The sequence below is a fragment of the Cinclus cinclus genome, chromosome 3, assembly GCF_963662255.1.
Source record: "Cinclus cinclus chromosome 3, bCinCin1.1, whole genome shotgun sequence".
Taxonomy (NCBI): Eukaryota; Metazoa; Chordata; class Aves; order Passeriformes; family Cinclidae; genus Cinclus; species Cinclus cinclus.
The window spans coordinates 32285838-32308566 of record NC_085048.1 but is presented as its reverse complement, the minus strand read 5'-3'; the positions used below and the strand labels follow the sequence as shown (position 1 = coordinate 32308566).

Genomic DNA, 22729 nt, shown 5'->3' with positions numbered 1-22729 from the left:
GACATCACCATTCACTGGTTTTGGCAAGGCATTGGCTCCATCTTTCTGCACCAGCAGCAAGTTACTACAACCCTCTTGTCACTGTCCCAAGCAGCTCTATCCAGGGAGCCCTGTGGCTTTGCTGGGATCTGTGGAGCACGGCTGTCCTGCCCTGTGCAAGGAAGTGGCTCCCATTGCCCATGGGAGGCACTCAGAGAGCAGCTGTTAACATAAGAATATACAAGTATGGCAAACTGCTACCCACGGCCCCACTTCAAAAGGCAACTATGTGTACAAATACAATTTTGACTGTAGCATTTTAAATTATGAAACTTGGTGCTTTACAGACTGCTAATCACACTTCATTAATGTATAGAATTCTGACAACATCAGTAGCTGATTAAAACTGACTAAAAACTGACTACTAAAACTACTAGGACATGGAGACAGTGGACATGAACCATCAGCAATGCAGAGAAATGCTCATGCCTCTGGAGAAATTGAAAAGCCAAAAATACAGATGATGAATCCCATGACTGAGGGTATGAAATGTTACCAAGAAAGACAAATGCCAGTTAGGAGGGAAAAATATATCTCAAGATGGTTTAGAGATAAAGAAGGAACAGGAGGATAAAGAAGGTAAGTAAAAAGCTATTTCAAGGCAGAAAGAGCTTTTTAACAGGGTAACAACTAGCTGATTGCTTCAGGCATGGTTCCTTGCCCTTAAAGTTGGTGGCAGGTCTATCATCCACCATGTAACCTGAGCAGGATACAGCCTCTCTGTTTTAACACCATAATTACAGCATTCAATATGCTCAGTGAGCTGCTAGGGAGTGGATTAGCTGACCTAATAAGCTCTTGCTGTGTTGAAAATAAACTAAAGGCACTGTAGGTGAGCTACTTGCCTGTAGCTCACCCATAAACAAGCAAAATCTTGTTGGCCTTGTGTGGCCTAAGGCTCTGCTTTGCTTTCCCAGCTCCTGCTGGGTGACTCTGAACTGGGATAGAGAGACAAGCTGTGGCTGCAAAGGTCTTCAGGACCAAAGTTGCCCCAGAGGGTAATGGGAGGAAGGCTAGGAAGGCTATGAAGTTCACTGTGGTGGCAGGATGCTTGGTACTAAATGTGTTAGTGGACACATGGAATGCATTTCCAGAGCATACTGAAGATGCTAAAGGTTTCCACCAGAAGGTTCAAGTTCATGAAAGAAAAATGTAAGAATTACTTAATATGGTAAAGTGATGTCTGTTTCAGAAAAATAACTACAGACAAGGGAAATACTCAACTACTTTCTATCTTGACTTTTTTGTGGTCTTCTGCAGGCTTATGGCCACTGCTGGGACAAAACTGGGCTTAATGGACCTTCAGTCTCACAAATATAAGTTCTTTTATGCTAATCTTAAAGCGTATCATACTAATTTTAATCATACTAAATTTTAAAATTATCATAGAATCAAGACTTGGGCTGGAGGGGACCTCCAAGATCATCTAGTTCCAACCCCCGATAATCAGCAAAGCCATGTGATGATGTCCATTTAGTATGATGGTAAAGAGAAAAAATAAGAAATCAAAACACTAAACAACCCAAGCCTCACAATTCCAAGGCTTTGTTTTTAAAATTTGAATCTTTGCAGCTTACCCTGGAAATAAAAGGTGCTGTGGCTGCTTTGCACATCTTTAAAACCAAATTAATCAAAAACAGGAGAACTATGTCAATGTCTACATTATGCAGTAATTCCAAAGACCATCCACTACCCAAAACCTACAGAAAACTAACATCAGCTTAGTTGTTGAGGCACTGGACAAATCAGGAAATCTGACATAAATGTCATAAGTTCTTCTGGCCTTCATGTGGGTTTTATGCCAATTTACTCCAGCAGGAAAACCATTGGTCCTTGGGAATTCCCTCCTCTTTAGAAATCCCACTTCCAGGGTAGGTTCTTCTCTCAACAGCAATGGCCAAGTTCACAAAGCTCAAGCTGGCTACAGCATTAGCTGTATCCCAGTTGTGATGGTCACTAGATATATTCCTGGTGCTGGGAAACCAGATCACTGCAGTGATGTGATTACAGACACTGCCATAATTAATTTGGCTCAGGATTTTGTTAAGCAGGTATACTCAGGATTGTTTAAATAAACACTGTCACTGCTGAGAGAAACTATTTACTGCACACTAATATTAAAATTGGCAGTACTGCAGATCAGCATAAATAATTATTTACAGCTGTGGAACTATTTGTGGAATTATTTATGAGCTCCAAGGAATATAACAGAAGCATGAAGGCATTGGGTCAAAGTAAAACATTAACACAAAATAGATTTACAATTAGCATTTTACCTTCACTACAGTACTCAGATTAGGAGAACCTTACATCTAATGAACTTTCAAAGACAGCAACTGTGAATAAAATTCATTCCAGTAACTTTCTTTAAACAAGCAAGTTTGGTTTTGTTGCTGTTTTTAGTTGGCAACAAGAGCGAGCTTGTTAAACATCTCAGACAAATCTTTATTTCTTACCACAACAAGAAGCAGAGAAACCCACCCAAATACAGCTTGCATAGCTTCTCCTAAAGATTTTTAAAATGCAGTGATTACTGGACAACACCTATAGATTACTCCATTGGCATGCTGTTCAAATTTATTTGTCTTTGTCAATATTTTTATTATAATAAGATTATGATCTCTCAGTTCTTATAAAAGGGGCAATGTAATTGTTCCTTCAAGTAATAATGAGGAACTCATAATTTAAACACATTGAATCAGCACTTTGCCACTGAGTTAATACTGTATACCACTGAGAATGAGCAGTTAACATCCTCCCTGAAAAGGGCAGTTCAGTTCTCCAGAACAGATGACATTCATTTACTGATCTGATTAGGATTACAATGGAAAACTCTAACACAGCACTGCTCTCCTTGGAGAATGTGTGTGCATGTGTGAACCTCTTCTAATATTATATAAATATACAAATAAAAGATCTTGTCTGTACAACACAGAACAAGCTAAACATGACAGTTTTCATTACCTAACTTTCTGATAAGATCTCTGCACAGGATTTTTAAAGAGCTTATAGAATTGACTCTACAAAGCAACTTGTTACTCCTCTACTACAGGCCAGATGTTTATTTTGGTAATCTGTTTAGCTGTAGCCTTCTAGAAACAAAGGCTTTAATAAAAGGGAGCAGATGTCAGCCACAGCTCTATTGTTTGCACAGTACAGGACAAACTCAGGCTGATGTGATGTTCGCCATTCATGCAGCAACAGTGCCAGGGTAAACAGACTATCTAAGAACTGATATCCCTCACCTCCAAGGCAGGGAGTCCAAGTGCAGCAGGATTTCCCTTAGACAAGCACTGAAGACCTCAAACCTAGTGCCCACCTGGGGTAGGGGAATATTCAGTGGAGTTAGTGGCAGAATCTGTAAGTACAACGGATGGTAAGAGTTGTCACCTCCACCTTTTGTGCACCTTCCACCTCATTGTGTCACTTTACAAATTGTTTGGATAAGAGTATTATCAAATCAGGCCACAGCAAGAATTTGAGAAAGGGAGAGATGGAAATATCCATGAGTTAACTGTGGTAGTCAGCCTGTTACATGAGGTAATGACCAAAAGACACAAAAATGACCATGCTGCACAGCAGCTGTGCATGCACATATTTTAACCTGAACACAAGTGGAACTGTAGTGGACTGAATTACTTATTTCATCCTGGCTGTTGTGTGACAACAGCCATGGCCTTTTCTAGATATTGTTCCAAAATACTGCTGCATCAGTATTCTGTGCAATACTATGTGACTTCCAAGTACTGCTGCCACTTATTACGATTTGCTAGCCTTTCCTCATGTATCGTTTATCCTCTATTTTAGAACTGGCTTTTTAAATAGACTTCAGCTTAAGTAGTCCAACATCTTGAATAACAAAACCTGTTTTTTCAAGAAAGCATGGCACAACAGGAATGTTCTGTTCCATGGAAAGGAGAATTAGGATCCCAAACAAAATTTTTATTATGTCATACTTGCTGATGAGTTTTGCAGAATATCAGTCTAATAAATATAAAAATGAAAAAGCATTGCGTAGTATTTTCTACTACATCCTGTAAATGTAACAATTCTAATTTTACACCAGTCCCTTTTAAGTGTTCTAAAATACATGAACATCCCACATGATTATATTTAGGAAATAAAAATTCTGCAAACAGACTAAAGTATCTCCAGAGATGTCTTTGATAGCTATCATCTTTATGTGACGGGATAGTTTACAAAATACCTGCTACTTCACTTTGAAACAGCTATTAATAATGTTTATTTAGTCCAAATAAAAAACTGTTGTGCTCAACAGGATTGTGCTCTCTCCACTACAGGGCAAACAGCAGCACTCTAATACACTACTGAAATGAGTCCTGACTTCTCTGAGGAAGATAAAATTCTGGATTATTTTATTTTTACTTAGTTGTTGAGGTTCTATTTTTTAAGCCTTGACACTGGGCAAGCTGGCTACTCTACACTTTGCCTCTTGTACCACATTTCCCTTTATAAAGTACATATTACTCAGAACTAAAGCTCTTGTCCTCAGAACACAGAAAAGAAATGGAGAAGTGGATGGCAAAAGCATAGGCACAGTCTGAAAGTTGTACCTAGCCCTTGTGAATGATGTGAACAGAATCCTCCCAACACAGAGAAGACTCTTGGGCAGGGGTTACTTTCACCAGCTCTGCCTTCTATATTCCTCACTTGAGACAAGGCCTTAATCAGGAAGATTAACAGTGCATGTCACTGGCCTCAAGTCACATTCTGCCAAGGGTTTGAGGATGCCTGTGAGCCAAAAACTCCTCCAATATAACTGCAAAAGGTAATTAAGAATAATTTCACACAGAGCTTAACTTTGCCATAGAGGAAACTCTACTTCTGATGGCAAAAATAATTAGTCAAGAAAGTTTTAGCATCACTAACCATTAACAATTGTTACATGATATCTGAGCAATTCACATTAACTTTTATCTAGCAAAATTATCCTTCTTCTAAAAGCTTACTGGGACCAAAAAAATGCTAAGTGAACCAGATAAGCTATCTCCAAGGATGCAGAGAATCAAATGTAGACTTGCTGGATACCAAATTAGCCTCACAACTCCTCTAGCTCCTAAAGTGAACACACTAAGCAGGCATGCTAAGGTGAATTCTGCCACTTTATTTGAGGATTCAGAGACAGAGTTCAAGTTCTCTGTACCTGAAGGCATAAGAATAATAACAAACTCCTCAGTGATGGGCCAGGGCAGAAAATCTGACATGGCCTCCAGCCAGTTTTGTTAAATTTTCTTCTTTCTTTTATCAGTGATCAGTTACTTATTTGTAATGTGTCACCCATAAAAAAGGAAGAAAAAGAAACATGTATGCATCTTTTCATGATCTTAGAAAAACCCAGAACAGAATGATACATAACAGTGCAAAGAAATCAGGGCTACAATAATTGTCTGTGCACTGAATAGTTTCCCAACACTGCACCTCTTTCAGCAGTGTACTTCGTTTCTTTCTTGTCTATATGCCTTTGCTGTCTTGTTGGAGTTGACACCATACACTACATTTCAGGGGAGGACAATAAATACCACATATCTCTGTCTCTGCTGGTGTCCACCAGGCACTCTATCAGGACTTACCATAACATTCTAAACCATATGAACAGCTTCAAAGGAAAAAATTAAAGAGTCAGCTTGCTATGTAAATATTTTCCCTTTGGATCAAATTCCCACCTGGAGACAGATTTCCTTTTAGTTATGGTTGGCCTAAATTTCAGGCAATCTCCCTTCACTTGCAGATTTCTGCATATAAAACTGTCACTGTTCAAAGTGCTAACTTGCAGCTTCACAAGAGTGCAGTTGCACTGGGAAGTGGGTAATTCCAGTCTTCTAAAAGATCCAGGAATCACTTCTAGTCTACGAAGAGCTGTATACTCAGCTGTGCAGAATTCAAGAAGAGGGAGGTGTAAAGCACATGCCTAATTTCAGACATTCAGTTTTCCAGCATTTCTGGCTTTCTGCTTAAATATCTGGACTGCTGCAGGGCACTACTGCCTGGGTAGAGAACCTTGTAAAAGGATGTCATGTAGGATGTCATACTCACATACTTCAGAGCCATGTCACTGACGAACATGGAAACAAGGAACAGGCAGACCAGGCTGCCAGAACTGAAATGGCTGCAGTGGACCCGGATTGGGAATGTAAGGGCAAGCTGACCATAGCTCAGTGGGCCTCTGACACATCAGGACACCTAGGAGGAGATGAGAGGTAGAGACAGGCTCGTGATCAAGGGGTGAACCTGTCCACTGAAGTCACTGAACAGGTCAACCATGAATGTGAAACACGTACCACGATCAGACAAGCCAGGAAGGTAAAGCCCCTCTGCTGTGGAGAACAGTGGCTGGGAAAGAGAGTACAGGACTCTTTTCTTGGGGGAACATAATCCCCAATTTGAGTTGCACTTCATAGCTGTAGGTCAAAGTACTATAGCAGGACCCACTAATTCTAACTGAAAATGAGCTCTGTAAGGAACTGAGCAAGACAAAACTGATTCCAGTGTCCAGCAATGCAAAGCAACCTACCAGATCCTATTAAGGCTCTACTCCAATTAACTCCACTTAACTATTCTTTATGCAAAGTGCATGAGTTTTCTCCAGAAACATGCACTAGACACTAACGTCACCTCACCATTACACAGCACTAACTAGAGCAAGATAACTATACTGATTTCAGATCTACACCACTGCAAATTTGAAAAGCAGGATCATGTGTCTGATTTGTCTGAAAGGTAGACTCTGTTCTCACATACAATTCTATAAGGATGTCACTAAGATGAAACAACAGACTATGAAGTCATGAAAATATGTAAATTATCATATTGTTGGTGCTGTAACACAGCACTTGATTATCAGTAAAATTATTTGTGTTCTCATGTGCTTGCAGCATTTATCTTGTTCACAGGAAATAGAAATTGCTCTTGCCAAGTCCTGTATTTCAAAATCTCTCACCATAACTTGTTACTCAAAAATGGGGAGTGCATCTCAGAAGACTGAGAAAAGAAGATAGATTAATGATTGTATCTGCAATTGCTTCAATTCAGAAAAACCACAAGGTCTTGCTCACACTTCAAAACATGGAGATTGTCTCTTGGTACCAGAAGAATGCCTCCCTCTGTGGTACAATACACTCTGTGAACCAGTAAACATTGACCATCTTTTTGTACCTTTCTCCCCTCCTACATGAGTTGCCAGATGTTCAAATGGTTGACACAAATTCATTTGGGATACTTACTGAAACCACGCATGACAAACTTACTCTGGCCTGCAGTTACATCCTGAAAAGTGATTATTTCAAATGGTGATATCCTAGCCAGGAAAATCTAGTCTTAGATAAACCCTTTGTGCACATTGCTGAGGCTTTTTACTAAGGAGAAAATAGTGAGAAAAGACATCCCAAAACTATTAATGCCAATACTAACACAGAAAAAAACAGTATAGCTACAAAGATAACATTAAGTCATGGATATTATATTCTTGAGAACTTCTATTGAAATAACATGACCAAAACAAAAAGTGTACCTGTTTATTTTGCTTTGCACTGTCTAGCCCTCATACCTTTAGAGGAACAGGAATGGATCTGACCAGTTTGTATCACAAGGAAGTGTGAATTGTCAGCAACAATGTGTAAGCCAGAATAAATACACAGAAAGTCTCCTGATTCTGAATCAGTCTGAGACTGATTTAGAATTGGTCTCCTGATTCTGTAGAATGCAAAAAAAAAAAAAAAAAAAAAAAAAGACAGTTTTTTAATAGAGAAAACTGGATGAAAAATTGCCTGGACACAAATCAAAAATGATAAGCTACAAATTTCACTAACTCAACTAACAGAAAACTCAGTATTTTTTCAGTTTAAGCTACTTAATAGAGATTATGCTTCAGTTATTTATGTCAAGATAAACACATAAAAACACTCACTGTGGAAATGAGAAAGAGAGACAAGATGTGCAAGGTTTGCTGACTTTTATCTAATTGTAATATTTTACCCCCCCTTCCAACACTGACCTTTGTCCTCTGTATAATGTTTCACCTCTGTTCTATTACCTAAGAACTTTGTTAACTAATGCAGCAGGATAACTCATGAATGATGGAGATTCTGTACACACTTTCTCCTTCATCCTAGAAAATATAGTTTCTTTCAAAGCATGTTTGCTCTTTAAAGATGTTCATGCAGACAGCGAAGTCTAATAATAGGATTAAGTCTGCTCAACCAAAATGGCTATCAGATCATCAGACAGATTAATGAGATCATCTCACATGCTGCATGACATCTTCTGCCTTGCTAATTCCAAACAGCAACTTCTAAGACTAGGTTAAAACACTATAAAGGCAGTCTGAAAGGATAAGAAACAACAGCTTAAAATGTTGTATTTCCCATGCAAACTAGATTCTTACAGAACAATGTAAAGGTTGTTATTTGTGAGGGGCTGATCCATAAGTGAGGGTAATAATCCCTTCCACGTCCCAGATACATTTCTTGGATTGACTTACCTTACCTGGAAGTAAGAAGATAAGAGTTATACTGCTGAGGTAAACAAGTAATGCCAATACAAAGTACGTGGGAAGGATGTTAAATACTTCGCTTTGAGAAACCAGTTAGCTGCTGCATCATACCCAATCTCTTTGTTTCAGAGGATCCTAAATCCCTTTTTATATGCCTCCTGCATTAAGCTAACAATTGCATTGCAGTCAACAGGCTCTCATCAGGTCTGAGCAGCACAGTTGAATCTGGTAGGGACTAAGTCAGAACCACTTTGGATGTACGTATCAAAGGCTACTCCTCCAGCTTGCACTGGTGGATAGAAAAGCTTACATCAAAAAAAACACCCCATCCATCAAACTGTTGTCAGATTTACAGCAAATAGTGTTCATTTATCCTAAACACTCTGATCGCATAAAGACACTCTGAGCATAAATGAATTTTACACCATGACAGCAGCAGAGAAGGAGCTTAATTACAATAACAATAAAACTCAATCTAGCCAGTGTTATCATTTACAGGGCCAAAGACAGGCTTCCTGCTGAATTTTTGTGTTTGAACTAGACCCAAGCAGCAAGAATACACAAATTCCCAGCTTACAGTAGTTTCATCAGACACTTTACGATCAACTTTGTACATGAAGCATGTGACATTTCTGATTTTTACATTCCTGGAGGGAATCCCCTAGACAGCCCTAGGATTTACAGAAGAATGACCTGGATTTTTCCTCTATGATCATGACCTGATCATATTGCAGATTAATTAATTCAGATTCTTTATTATTTATATTATATATATTTATAATATATATTTATAATATATATTTATAATATATATTTGTATATTATTTATATATTTATAATATATATTTATATTATTTATATTATATATATATTCATTAATTCAGATTCTTCTAGAGAATGGTCAATAGCAAGTCCCCATGTTTGAATGGCCAGCTGAGAAATTGTCCACTGAGAGCCATAACAACTACTTACCCCACAGTACCGATCATCACTGAATATCTGTGGTGGCAGTGGATTGCCTTGTGCAGGCTGCCTGTCCTCAGGAATATTTTTATACATCCATTGTCTCTTCTCCTCTGACATGGTGATATCCACTTCTTCAAACTCTATGCGATTGGCTTCTAGAAACCTCACCACATCCTGCTGCCTCTTCTTTATCTAGATGGAAGAAGGAAAATTTAAAAACCTAGAGTCAGAGAACATATAGCACAGAGCCAGAGCTCCATAACACAGGCATGCTTACAAATCTGAGAACATTCCTCCTCTCCCATCCCACTTTCATAGGATGGGAAGTCACAAACTCAGAAAGACAAAGGAGAAAACTTTTTTTCAGTTTTAAGTTCATGAAAGTTAAGCACTGCTATCTCTTTACATTTTGGCAAAGCTTATACTTCTTCCTCTCACTTGTATAAGGCTGTCTGTTTAATTCAGCTTTGGTAATCTGAGCCTTTACCTTCTAAAGATATTTTTAAAAAGAAAACTGCAAGGTTCTCTTCAGAAGCAGAAGTTGAAAGAGGCAGTCAGTTTTCAAAGATACTAAGGGATACATTTTTAAAGTACACAGGCACCTAAAAATGCAAAGTAAATAACCTGGCACATCCCAGAAGAATTCACTCCTGAAAGTGTTCATTAAGATGAACATGTCAGTACACCTGAAAAAACCCATCCCAGCTACACACATTTTTGTTTTTCTAGACACCTACACATTTTTTTAAAATGCAACTCAACAGTTTCCTGAGCAAGGTTTGTTGAATATTTAGCTAAGAGTGTCTGTCAGCATAATACATATGCCTGTAAGTAAGCATGATGTCATCTCTTGAAAATGAATTTTTTGCAAAAAGAAAGAAAAAAGCATGAGGTTTGTATTAAATGAATGGGGTTTCTGCACCTCAAAGAGATTATCATTTTTATACAAAGAGGCAGAACACTGGCAGTTATCTCACTGTAAAGATTGGTTGGATTCAATGGTCTTCAAGGTCTTTTCCAGCCTTAACAATTCTAGGATACTAAGATCAGCCCTTAAGAGCTAGCTGGGCTTCAAGAAGATACACTAAGGTAAAGATAACCTCTGCCTCAAACAGGACTGTTTATCAAGACAGCTACCTTTGAAATGAAAGTCTTAGTATCTTTTGCATCAACCCAATGAAATTAATACTTTCAGAAATGAACTATTAATTATGTGCCATATTCTTTACAGCAATCATCACAGTGATATTTGAAAAAAAAAATCAGCTTTAATAATTTTAACAGTATTCCTGGAGTGTCATATCCATGCAGTTGCTGGCTGGCATAAAGCCCAGGTGGATGCCTGTGGGTATCATATGACCTAGATACTATTTGGAAATAACAGGATTTTCAAAATGCATGTGCTAGTTGCTCCAGTCACACAACCGAGTCTATCTATCTAAATGCATCACAAAAATACATAATTTTGGAAGCAACACTGATGGACTTCTTATTTCCTTGAAATAAGGCAGCTGTCCCAAGAAACTACAAATACAAAGCTTTGAAATTTGTGTAACAGCGTTCTATTCTTTTTCCTTCATTTGCAAACACTGGTACAGATTTTCAGGCATATGTGAAAGAACCACTTTTTCATAGAGAGGTTGGCCCCAAAACTTGCATGCAAGTAATGCATATCAACAACATCGAAATTACTGCATCATCATCACCAGTGGTACCAAAGGCAACAAGCCTATGTCCCTAAAAATTCAAAGTGCAGAAGTGAAAGACGAAAATATTTTCCTCTGTCTTTCAACAAGAAGCTGCAAAAGAACACAAAAGAGACAGAGAGATTCTTAACACAAATATTAAATATCTGGTTAAACAGAAAAGAGATGTCTAAAATTAAATGTCGGAGAGGTAATTTCCTTATAGTGAAGTGCTACCAAAACTCACATGGAATCCCTCCTGCACCGGTCAGAGCAATCAGCAAACTCCAGAGTGGCTGGGCCAGCCCTCTGGCCCCAAGGGCAATTGGCATCCTCTGGCCAAAGCTATTACACCTGCAGCCTCTCAGAGCTGCTGCTTGCAAACTGCACACTGGGAATGATCCCTGGCACGCTGTAACATCTAAATCGTGGCCACGGGCTGCTTGTGAGATTCTAAGTTAGCCTTGATCAAAGCAGACTGTACCAGCAACCATTCTTAAACCAGTTCCAGAGCGCTCCATTGTCAGGGTTAGGACACGTACCAGTACAGGTGTATCTGGGTGGACCCATTTTCATCTGCTGTTTCCCAGCAGCCTGTAAACTGAGCAACTTAGATTTAGTCATATCCCTATTATTTTACAGTTCACACCATTAGAATTCACAAGCACAAATTTTCTAATGCCTCATTTTATTTTTATAAAACTAATTAAGATGTTGAAGTGAAGTAAATTGGGGTTTTCGGGTTTTTTTAGCCATAAGCCTTACAATTCTCCACACAACATCTGCAGGAGTTACCAGCTGTGCATGTAGCAGCTGCATAAACCTAAACAAAATAGCCTGAAAATTTCAAGCCAAAAAACTAGCATTTTCTCCTCCCCAATTTATTTGATTCAGGCCTATAAACTGAAACGAGAGCATTAGTTGTATTTTAAATCCTATTAAATTACGCCTTGTTGTTTAAGATGGGTGCTCAGAGCATCTGTCACAACAGAAGCCAGCTGATTATTCCCCAAGAAAACCACAGGACCTTTGTCTGTGTCTACAACTGGATCTGTGCTGCAGAAGTGCGTCAGCCTCACAATCCTGCCTGCAACTCTCATCTGTGCTTACCCAGAGCCCCAAAAGCTCGCAGCGTTTGGCCACAGGAAACACGGAGCAAAGGCAACATGGCACAAAGAGCAGAGTCAGTCCTCTCTTCCTCACTAGTCCTGTCAAGAGCCCAGTGGAGAAAAATACATCCTCACTTGACAAACTACAGAGGTGGATAATGCTCTCTGTACACTATTTTGCTGCTACCAAGGTTTCTTGTGCCTGATGCAACCGAAAGGAACCTGAAAAAAATAATCCCACTGTCAGAGGTAGCACGTTCATAAAAAATTGGTTTGTTGTTATTCATACACCACTTTAGGAAAGCGTTTGCAGTCTTACATGCCAGGCTGCTTCAGCACCAAAATATCTGGGGTCTAATACTCTTCAGCACACCAGAAGAAAATGTAAAATACACCTTCAAAACACATATCCACTGTGAAGTTTCAGAGAAAAGTCTTTATGTAGTATGATCCTAATCTATCTTTAAATGCAGTGAGAAAACACTGATGGAGTTTATGGTCTGCTATTATAGTCCAACACTTGCCTCTCCTATTTTAAGCACGGTAATTCTTTTCTGAACATCATTTTTCTGGGTTTGGTTTTATTGTTAATCTATATTTCTATTCACAAAACTAAGACGGGAAAAACATCCCCAGAGACAACTCAATTTTATCCTTGCATTCAAAGCAGGTATAAAAAACAGCAAAAAAAGGATGACCATTGTGACACATAAAACTGTAAAAAGGAGCTAATCACTTAATCAGTAGCCAATTTATAAAGGAAGTCTATTGTAGCTAAAGTATGCTGTCTTTCTGTCCTAGTTTTCATTTCTTTATACTGATTTGCAACAGGTAACAGGAGGACACATTTTCAGACTGCTTTGGAAAAATATTTCAAAGACATACTGAGGCCAGTCCAGGTGGGACCACTGGGATTATCTGTTCTGACTTTCAGCATCCCTGAGTTAATTCCTCTTAGGAATAAAGGGTTTCTTCAGACTTCTTTTCTCCTCTAAGCTCCTCTCCTGAACTGAAAATGACAGAGAGGGGCTTTGCAAATTGTTCCCACAATTAACTGACAGCCTTTACTTGAAATATTTGCTTGCTTTTTTTTTCAGAATCCACTTCACTGCAGCCACCTCACTTTTCACATCTTTTCCCGGAGTAAAAACTGTTCAGTTCTAAGATTTCTGATTCCCACACAACTAATATCAGATATCCAGCTAAGCTGAACAGTGAATCATACTGCTCATTTAGTAGCAGAATGAGAAAATGAAGATGGTACCATTATAAATCATGTCCATGTTGGAGCAGAAGTTTAGAAAAATCTGATTATATCCTCTATCCAAAGTTCCCTGGAAGCTTCTCATCACTTCCAACAAGAGACAGTTTCCTTCTCTTTTTGCCTTGTCTATGGTTCCTGAACCTGTTTTCAGAGGTTCTCCTGTCCTAGAAAGGCTTCCCTACTGACAGCTGCTGAACCAGAGGAGCACAGCACGTGGTCTCTTCATTACTAACAGTCAGCTGCATTTCATCATTCTATTTTAACCAAGATATTCAATACCTTGTAAAAAATCTTAGTAGTCCAGGATTTATCTAACTTGGGATAAACAAATATTGCTTCTTCTCTACTATATGCAAGATGACTCAAGTAGCAATATTAATAGGAACTGTGCCATGATTAAAGAGAACTTCCCTGCCTTTTTTCATTAGCCCAGTTAATATAAATAGGACAAAGGAGACACATTCTCAGTTTCAAATTCCTTCACAGTGTCAACAGCAGGAATGTTGCTGAGTGTCTGGTACTCACAAAGTGGATATGGAAGGTTGGTCTTCTGCTGTAGACTCTACTCCCCACCTTCTGGAGATAAGGCACTCCCTGGGTTTCTGTCCTCCTGCCTACAAGGGGAGGGAATAACAGCAGGTACCACTCCATGCATTGCCTGGTGACTGAGACGTGCAGTACTGACTGTTATTACAGTGTCACCCTCTTGGAATTGAAGGAAATGAAAGACTAGTCTGAACTGTCCACTCACTCCAGACAGATCCCAAGAGCAAATACCATCTTTCCTACACAAAATCCCACCCCAAAAAAATATTCAGACCACAGATGGTGAGAACAAAGCCTTATAAGGTTATCTTCTGATCTGGCTTGTCAGACCATGAGTACATTTTAGAAGCCTGACATTTTAAAAAAAAATAAATTTAATGCATGCCTAAGATCACCTCAAATGCTTGTTTCACAACCTGGCACGCCTGTGCCTCTAAACATGGAAATGGTCCTGCTAATTTTCTTCCTTCTTTTTCAATTTGGTTACTCATTCCACACACCTGCCCTCACTCCAGAACTGCATCAGCCACCATATCCATCGACTGACTCAGCCAAAACCTGAATGTATTGCCTTTGGCAGAGGTACCTTTATGGTGCAGTTTGATGATACAACTCAGCAGATCTCACTGCTGGCTGTCACCGAGATGACACAATGTTCCTCCCTCCTGCCAAGTAGCTCCTGCAGCTTTCCTCACACAAGCATAACGCAGGAACCGGGGGGAACAAGGGATTGAGCATCAATAACGTCAGCACCACAATCTCATCACTTTATATCAGGAACAAAACTGCATCCTAAGAAAATGGCTCAGCAGTGGCTAAAGCATGACCAGCCACAGGTATTTGAAATATGAACTGCATAAGCAGCATTTGTGTTCCATAAACACAAGCTCAACTCACTCCCATGACTGAAAATATTTATATGTGAGCCTCTGCCTTCACAAGTCATGCAAACATAACCAAAAGGACTGCTGCAGTGTAAAATGCAGATGTAGTATAGCTACTGCAGAAGATTACTTATCTTCACTTCTCATATAGATGTGGCTTAACACATACTCCCAGATAATAAGGAATACAGCTCTAACAAACAGATACAAGCCCTAAACACATGAAACGAACAGAATTTTAAACTGTGTTAACACATTCTCTTCTTATGTTTCCACCATGTTTCTGCTCTCGTAAATAAGAAATGAAAAACTATCTCATGCGTTCACAAGCTTGAAATGCAAATCCTCATGGTCCTGTTACATTTGAGACCTGTAGTGACAGAGATTTTCTGCCAAATTTCTCTTTTCTTTGCCTGACTTCAGAAAGAAGAGGGCAACTGACCCCTGGCAATTTTTATTGCTGTGAAATGGCAGCACTGTGACAGAACTTTACAAAGGTTTGTATGATTAATTCATTGTTCTTGGCACAGGAAAATACAACTCAGGTATGTACATACAAAAAAAAAAAAGGATGAGAAGCTGTGATGAAGAGAAGAAAGTTAATAGAGAAGAAAATTTTAAAATAAAATTAAATAAAAATCAGCACTGCATAACTATTACTGAAAGTGAGTGGCTCTCCACTGTAGCAAATACTGCATTGCATCCGACAGAAGGAAAATGCTGTCTTCTCATAACAGGCCTCCAAATAGGTAAAAGCATCTGCATACTTCATCCTCAAAAAAAGAAATGGTTCAATATTCTAAAAACTAACCACACAACTCTTCAACTTGAAGAGAAACAGACCAGTGTGTGAACAGTGGCCACATGAAGCCAGCACTGCCCTGGTCTCCTGCTAGCAGCAACCTTCTGCTTTGCACACAGAGACATAATTAAGGACACACAATATGAAACACTATTAAACTGGGAGGGCAATCTGTTCAGCTTTATGCAAAATCACACTGCAGGTCTCTGGGAGCTGCTGAGATACTGCTTACCCAAGGACTCTGCACACCTTTACCTCTGTGCAATGTTTGTACAGTTAACTTTGAAAAGAATCCAGTATTTAAGAAATGCAATTAAAATTTGAGACAGGTTTGGATTTTAAGAGATTCTTAATCACAAGCAGTCAGCAAAGGAAAACATTTTCTATAAAGCTACAAAGACAGTTAAACTGCTCCATGCCCAATGCCTGCTAGCCTTATATTTTCCTAGCCAGATGCTGCAATCTGATAAATGCATTTAAATCTATTTCTGTGTGTGCACATGTGTCTATCACAAGGTGAGGGGAAAAGTTTATTATTTAAGGCAGTTTGTCTGAAATCATTACTTTCTGTGCAAGTAACAGACCCACATTCTGAAACACAAAGGAGTCTGCTAAAAACAAGAGATGGTGGGAGTTTGCTCAGTGGTTTACCAGGTATTGTTTCAATAAGCACAAAGGGAAAAGGAGAGACAAAAATGGAAGAAACAGAAAAAGGGGAAAGACCAAAAGACAACATTCTACAGAAAAATCACCTAGAGACAGTGCCACACAGGGTGCCTTTGAGATGTATGCAGCTGAAAAAGCCTCTGAAGTCATACTCAAGTCTATTTCTTTTGAATTATTCTGTATTTTGGGAAACAAGACCTGCCACTGATGTACACAAATAAAGCAAGTGATTCTATAATTTTCCAACTGCAGTAGGAACAATATGTTCTTAGAGTGCTGAAAATCCATTTACACAGGAGTCTCTGATGGACTGTAGGAAAACAGATGCTATGAACCCCCAATACTGTATCATTGCTTCCTCATCAAAAGAATAAGAATGCCATTGATGCTGGATCTACTTCCAATTAAAGGTGTGAATTTTTTTCTATTGCATCAATGTAAAACTAAAAAATACAGCATTGCTGTGGAAATAAAAAATAGTCAAACAAAGTGAATCTTGAAGACTGCACAGCAGGAAATTGTACCAGAACCTGGAAGCTGCACTGAGGGTACAGGCAGCTCCAAATCAGTGAGACAGACCAAGAGCCAAAGGACTCCATGCATACTGGGTAACAGAGCCAGAAGATTCCCTGCCCAGGCTGGCAAGCAGCAGGTGACTGCCAGTTTAAAGGTCAGGATGCAAATCTAGTTGTTCTAGTAGGGGAGCTTGCAAGCCTGCTGCCAGTTCAGATTATAACCAACAGGAAGAATCTGTGGAATTGCTCTATCCTGAAAACATTTCTATTTGGCAAAATGTATGAAATGGTATTTTTGCTACAGGATCTTTCCTAGTCATAAGTATTTTCTTGTGAGGACACTGGGAAAGCATATTGGTTCTTCAATGGTTCTTCTCCTCTAACTAAAACAGGGGGAAGATTACCAGAGCTTGCCCATAAATTAATCTGATTTTAAAAATGTGTCAGCCAAAAATTATCAGAATTATGTGTTAGGGTGCTTTTTTTTCCTTTTAAACAAAGTTGAGGACATTAGTGGTTAGCATGAGAGACAGGAGAAACTTTCAGGGATTTGTAACATATCCTCAGCTATCAATAACTTTTCCTGATGGAACCATCCTGGAGGGCTAGACTACTGCTTTAAAGGGCTAACAATTCAAGTCTTAGCTGGCAGCTAACTTATTTCAATAGATAGATGTTTTTGTTTGCAATTTACCATATGTTTGAGTAGTTCAAGAGAGCAGTTAAAAAGAAAGTGTTATTTTCATGCATTTTTCAAGCAGAAACTGTTCAAAGATGCCAGAGAACAATTTAAATCTCCTGTTTGGCATTCTGCATTTAACTCCTCCTCATACCATTCCCTTTTGTCAAAGTGGCATATTTATAGCAAGTATTTTGCATCATGAAAGAAATCCTTTCAACAAGTAACATCTATCTTCCTTTTAAAAATACATACACATAAATACAAGCATAATAACTGCAACCCTGATTATTTCAACTACTTTTCAGTACCTACTAACTAAATGCAAGTTGTTCACTGATCTCCATGCTATATTACATTTTATTCATGTTTATTTCTTCTGATTTTTCTAAGTTATTTGATTCTGAGGAATATTCCTTTGCTCCCCAGCAAAGGTCCAGTTCGGCAAGGTAGATGAGAACTGTCAAACTATTGGAAACTTATTCCTGCTTAGATGAACAGAAAGCTGATCTTACAGTCTGCAATTGTGCAGAGTAAGCAGAGCAGGGGATAGTTTGCACATGGGAGTCCAAAATTTCTAGGTAAAAATCCACAGGGATTTAGAGATGTGGTTTTGTTGCATGCGTCAACTTGCTTGGTAGAATTATGGTTTTGGTAATTAAAACATGATTGATCCATTTTGTTTCTTTATTTTCCTGAAACATTAAATATTTGGTAATTGATTAAAGTTCACTGAAATAGAGAGCAGCTTTATAAGCGGGTTTTGGAAAGTGAGCAAATGCTCTAATTCTCAGCAGTGTGCCCTGGCAGCCAAGAAGGCAACCCACACCCTTGGGCTCACCAAGCACAGCATCACCAGGTGATCCCAGAGGGGTGATTATCCCACTGCATTCAGCCTTGTGCTGCCTCACCTCCAGTACCCTGAGCAGTTCTGGGCCCTACAGTTTAGGAAGAATGTGAAGGTCCTTGAATGCATCCAGAGGAAGGCAGCAAAGCTGGTGGTGGGGGTGGAAGGAATGTCCTGTAAGGAGCACCTGAGAGCCCTGGGCTTGCCAAGTCTGGAGAAAAGGAGGCTGAGGGGCGACTTCATGACTCACTACAGTTTCCTGAGGAGGTGAAGTGCAATGGGAGGTGCTGACCTCTTCTCCCTGGTATCCAGTGTTGTGATGTGTAATACCTTTCGTGGGGGAGGTTCAGACTTGTCATAAGGAAGCCTCTATTCACAGATAGTCAAACACTGGAACAGGCTTCCTAGCTTGTCATTGTTTAAGGCACATTTAGACAATGCCATTAATAACATGCTTTAACTAACTTCTGGTGAGCCCTGATGTGGTCAAGCCATGAGATTAGATGATCACAGTATATTGCTTCCAAATGAAATATTCTGTTATACTCTAAATTCTGCAAAGAAAAATGAAAGTTTTAAACAAAAAATCCCCCTAAGAAGAGATTCACATACATTTCCTATTATGTAACATGTTTACCACCTGAACTTCTAAGATGAGAACACAGAATTGACTTTTTTTGTGATGAAGTGAGTCAGCAGTACACAGTGTTTGAACTAGTTCTCTGTATTTATCAGTCATTGTTTTGTCACAATGAATAAAGCATTCCCAGCTGTATTTTCTGTATTTATTGCAAGTGAGATATAAAAGAATATTTTCAGCACTAAAAATGTAGGTCATGTTTCTTCCTTCTCATTAGCTTTTAGCAGCAAAATCCAGTGGCATAGGAATATTTATCTATCAGAATGGAAAAAAAAAAAACAACCTAGCAGTCCAGGAGAAGTAAACAAGCAATTAGCCTTGTTTCGTCTGGGTGGGGTCTTAGCTATGTCAGCTCAAGATACAAGTTCTTCTGGCCATCTCCTGCCATAAACAGGAGCTGCACCCTCTGTATTTTGTCACTCAGGGCCCACAGCCCAACACCCAGGTACACCCAACTGTGGCAAGAGACAGTGGGTGCAGAATGTGGATCCCTAAGATGCCACGTGCAGCAGTCTCCTGACAGCAAGCAGAGGGTTTAAGGCACATTAAGGCAAGCCTGAGGACTGCAGCACTGTCTAGCCTAGCTGTGGCATGCTGGGGTTAATGCAGAATACTATTCTGGATAATATTCCACAGCCATGTTATTCCCACACAGGTACTAATCCTCCTCCATGTATTTGGGGGAATGGTAAGTCCCCTTGACCACTGGAAAAAAAATCTAGCCTTTCCTTAAGAAGGAGCAGAGATACTATGATTCCAACATGCTCCCAAGAATTTCAAAACAAAGTTTGTGAAATAAAGCTGTCAATGCTGTTTTCTCCTGACAATTACTATCCACACAGCACAGATGTGTCATTCTGCCAACTACAGATATACACACCCCTGACAATGCACTTTAAAATAACAGCAGTAACAGCAGTGCGAGTCACCCAGAATTCGTTGTGCTAAGTTTTTGCAGATATTTACAGGTTTTCTCAGCATATGAAACTGCAACAGAAGAATGTACTTATGGCTTGAGACAAATGTCATATTTCAAATACAACTGGACTATATTACTGCAACATTTTCATGGTTTTTGTAAGGCTAGGAGGTTGGATTTTCTAAACCAGAGCTGAGTGCCACTGATATTATTCAGATCAGTAACAAAATTATCTTTGACTCAACTGAGCAGAACAAGGTTTCTAACCTTATTAATAATTGTCAACATTATTTCTCTTTCAACAAATACAACTATATCTGCGTAGCTTGCATGTTTTTTCAGCTCTGTATCTGTAAATTCTCTTTTTGTTTATGCTTCTGCAAACCCATTTCTTAGCAACAAGGTGCATCCCCAAACACAGCAGCCATCTGATTATTATCCCATAAACTGCAGACACTTCTCCTGTAAGGTCAACAGGAGTCACCCCCACACAGCCAAAGGTTTTGCTGAATACCACGCTGCACAAATTCACCGACTTTCAGACTTCCCTGGGGTCTGATGTTGGGAACCTTTACTAGAAAACAAACCTTGCTGCAGGCAAGCCAGTTTGACTGAGCAGGAAGGGACTGCTTGCACATCAGGGCCTTCATAGAAGTTGATTTCTTTGATCAAAGACTAGTTTTGTATCTCTTTTCTAACTCATTTTAGCTTCCTGGCTGATTCAACTGAAGAATGTGATGCTATCTACATCCTTAAAATGCCACTCCTGTCTCTGTTTCTACACAAACCTATCAGATCACTCAATTAGAGACGTTTCAGAAAGACTATCTAACCTTAGGAGATGCAGATCCAGATCAAAGGTTTAATACATACTTGAATTGCATTTCTTTAGATTGGACAGGGATGATAATTTCATTAACCCTGCAGCAATTTAAGGACAGTTGCTGATACTCTATTGTTCATCAGATCAAAGGAAGTTTCCTTTCAAATGAAAGGACACAAAAATTCACTTGATTTTCTCTGAAAAACACAGATTAAGAAACCAGTCTTTAATTGATTTGTAATGTTACTATTCAATTGTTCACTCAAAGGTCTTAATAGCCCTGACAATACCCAATATCATCCTCTGCAGCATATGAAAATGCCAGAAAACAAAAACTTGTGAAAGTCTTAATAGAATTTCCACTGTTAAATTCTGATTAATTTTTTTCTTGCTTCAAGTGGGACCTATCCAGTGAATTCAGAGTACCTGTGCTACATGAACTGGTAATAAGAATCATAACAGGCTGTATCTCCCAAGCTATGAAGGTAAACAGTATTCTGCCCCTTTGTAATGGGCATAAAAATCCAAAAGCCAATGGGAAAGCACATTAGCATGTGTGGATGGAACATATTCATGTTTTGATTTGCATTTAATATGAAGCACAAGTTCATGGTTTCAGGCCTCTTCTCACAAACAAAAGCTCTGAGTTTGCAACAGAACAATCCCATGAAATGGGACATTCAGAAAGCCAGAAACTGTGGTTGTTCAGGGCTTTGCCACAGGCTGAAGCTTGCCATAATTTATCATTGCTCCTGTGACAGGGCACAGCTAGACCTGGCTGGTGCTGCAGGTGCTCCGTGCCATGGGCCAATGTATCACTCGCCCACCTCAGCACCCATGAAGGCAAATGCTCACAGCTGTGATGGGCGAGGCCAGAATACAGCCAGATGTTCAGTCCTGGAGCACTGCAAGAGACAGAAGAGCAACTTTGAAGTTATCAGCACTAAGGTCTCCAAATGCCCCATCATCCCTGTCAGATAAAAATCTTTGTAACACTGTTTACACCAATGCTACCTTCCAGGTAGGAAGGGAACTGTTTTATTCCAGTGTATGTACTCATTAGCCAGCACAGTCATATTGGTGGGTACCTTGTGTTGGTATTCTGATATTTTGCAATTAGCTGAAGGTACATAAATAAAGTTTTTAAATACAGGCCCAGACATGTGGAATAACACAGAATAATAGAGATAGGTGAGCAAGCACTACAATTTCAGCACTCTAGCTCACACTGAAGATAGACGTCCACAGCTGCAATAAAGGAACAGGCATTTTTGACATGGCCCCAACAGGTGCAGACATATCTTGAGTATCCTAAAGCCACCAGGTCTTTATTTCTCCTCTGGGAATGCTAAAATCTGTGGCTTATTTTTACTGAGTGATAATTAGTATCTATTAGTGATTCAAAGGTTCAAGTATGTACACATAAATATATAGATATCCATATCCACATATCTATATAGATATCTGCATCTCTCCATATAAATGTGTGTATGCAAAAGTACATATCTACATATGCATACTCAAACAAAATGCAAGTTGATACATATGCAAACGTCACTCCCAGGCATTAACCTCTGCAAGTTTATTCCTTGCAGTAAAATGACAAACACCTTGAATTTTCCCATTCCGTCTTAGCAGGAGTGATGGATATTAGTTATCCAGGCAAAGAACAGTAAAACCAACAATAACAAATCCTGGAACACTTAACTGTGAAGACAAGGTCTGTCCTACCCAAGGCAGATGGGCAGCAACAAAAGGGTATACTGTCACTGATTCACTTGACTCCCTGGACAACTTGCATCTCCTAAGAACTTGTCTTCAGAAATCAGCTAGCTA

General features: G+C 39.2%; 1 protein-coding gene across 3 annotated transcripts in view; it reads right to left on the bottom strand.

Annotated features, from left to right (window-relative positions):
• SH3BGRL2 (SH3 domain binding glutamate rich protein like 2) overlaps positions 1-22729 on the bottom strand; it is a 33902-nt gene that overhangs the window by 3867 nt on the left and 7306 nt on the right. For 2 of the 3 annotated variants that reach the window (XM_062489831.1, XM_062489833.1), the window contains one exon: positions 9521-9706. In XM_062489831.1, the coding sequence (XP_062345815.1) occupies positions 9521-9706 (186 nt within the window). Of the gene's footprint in view, positions 1-7287; positions 7750-9520; positions 9707-22729 lie in introns of those variants that run through there. The other variant, XM_062489834.1, reaches the window with a different exon arrangement.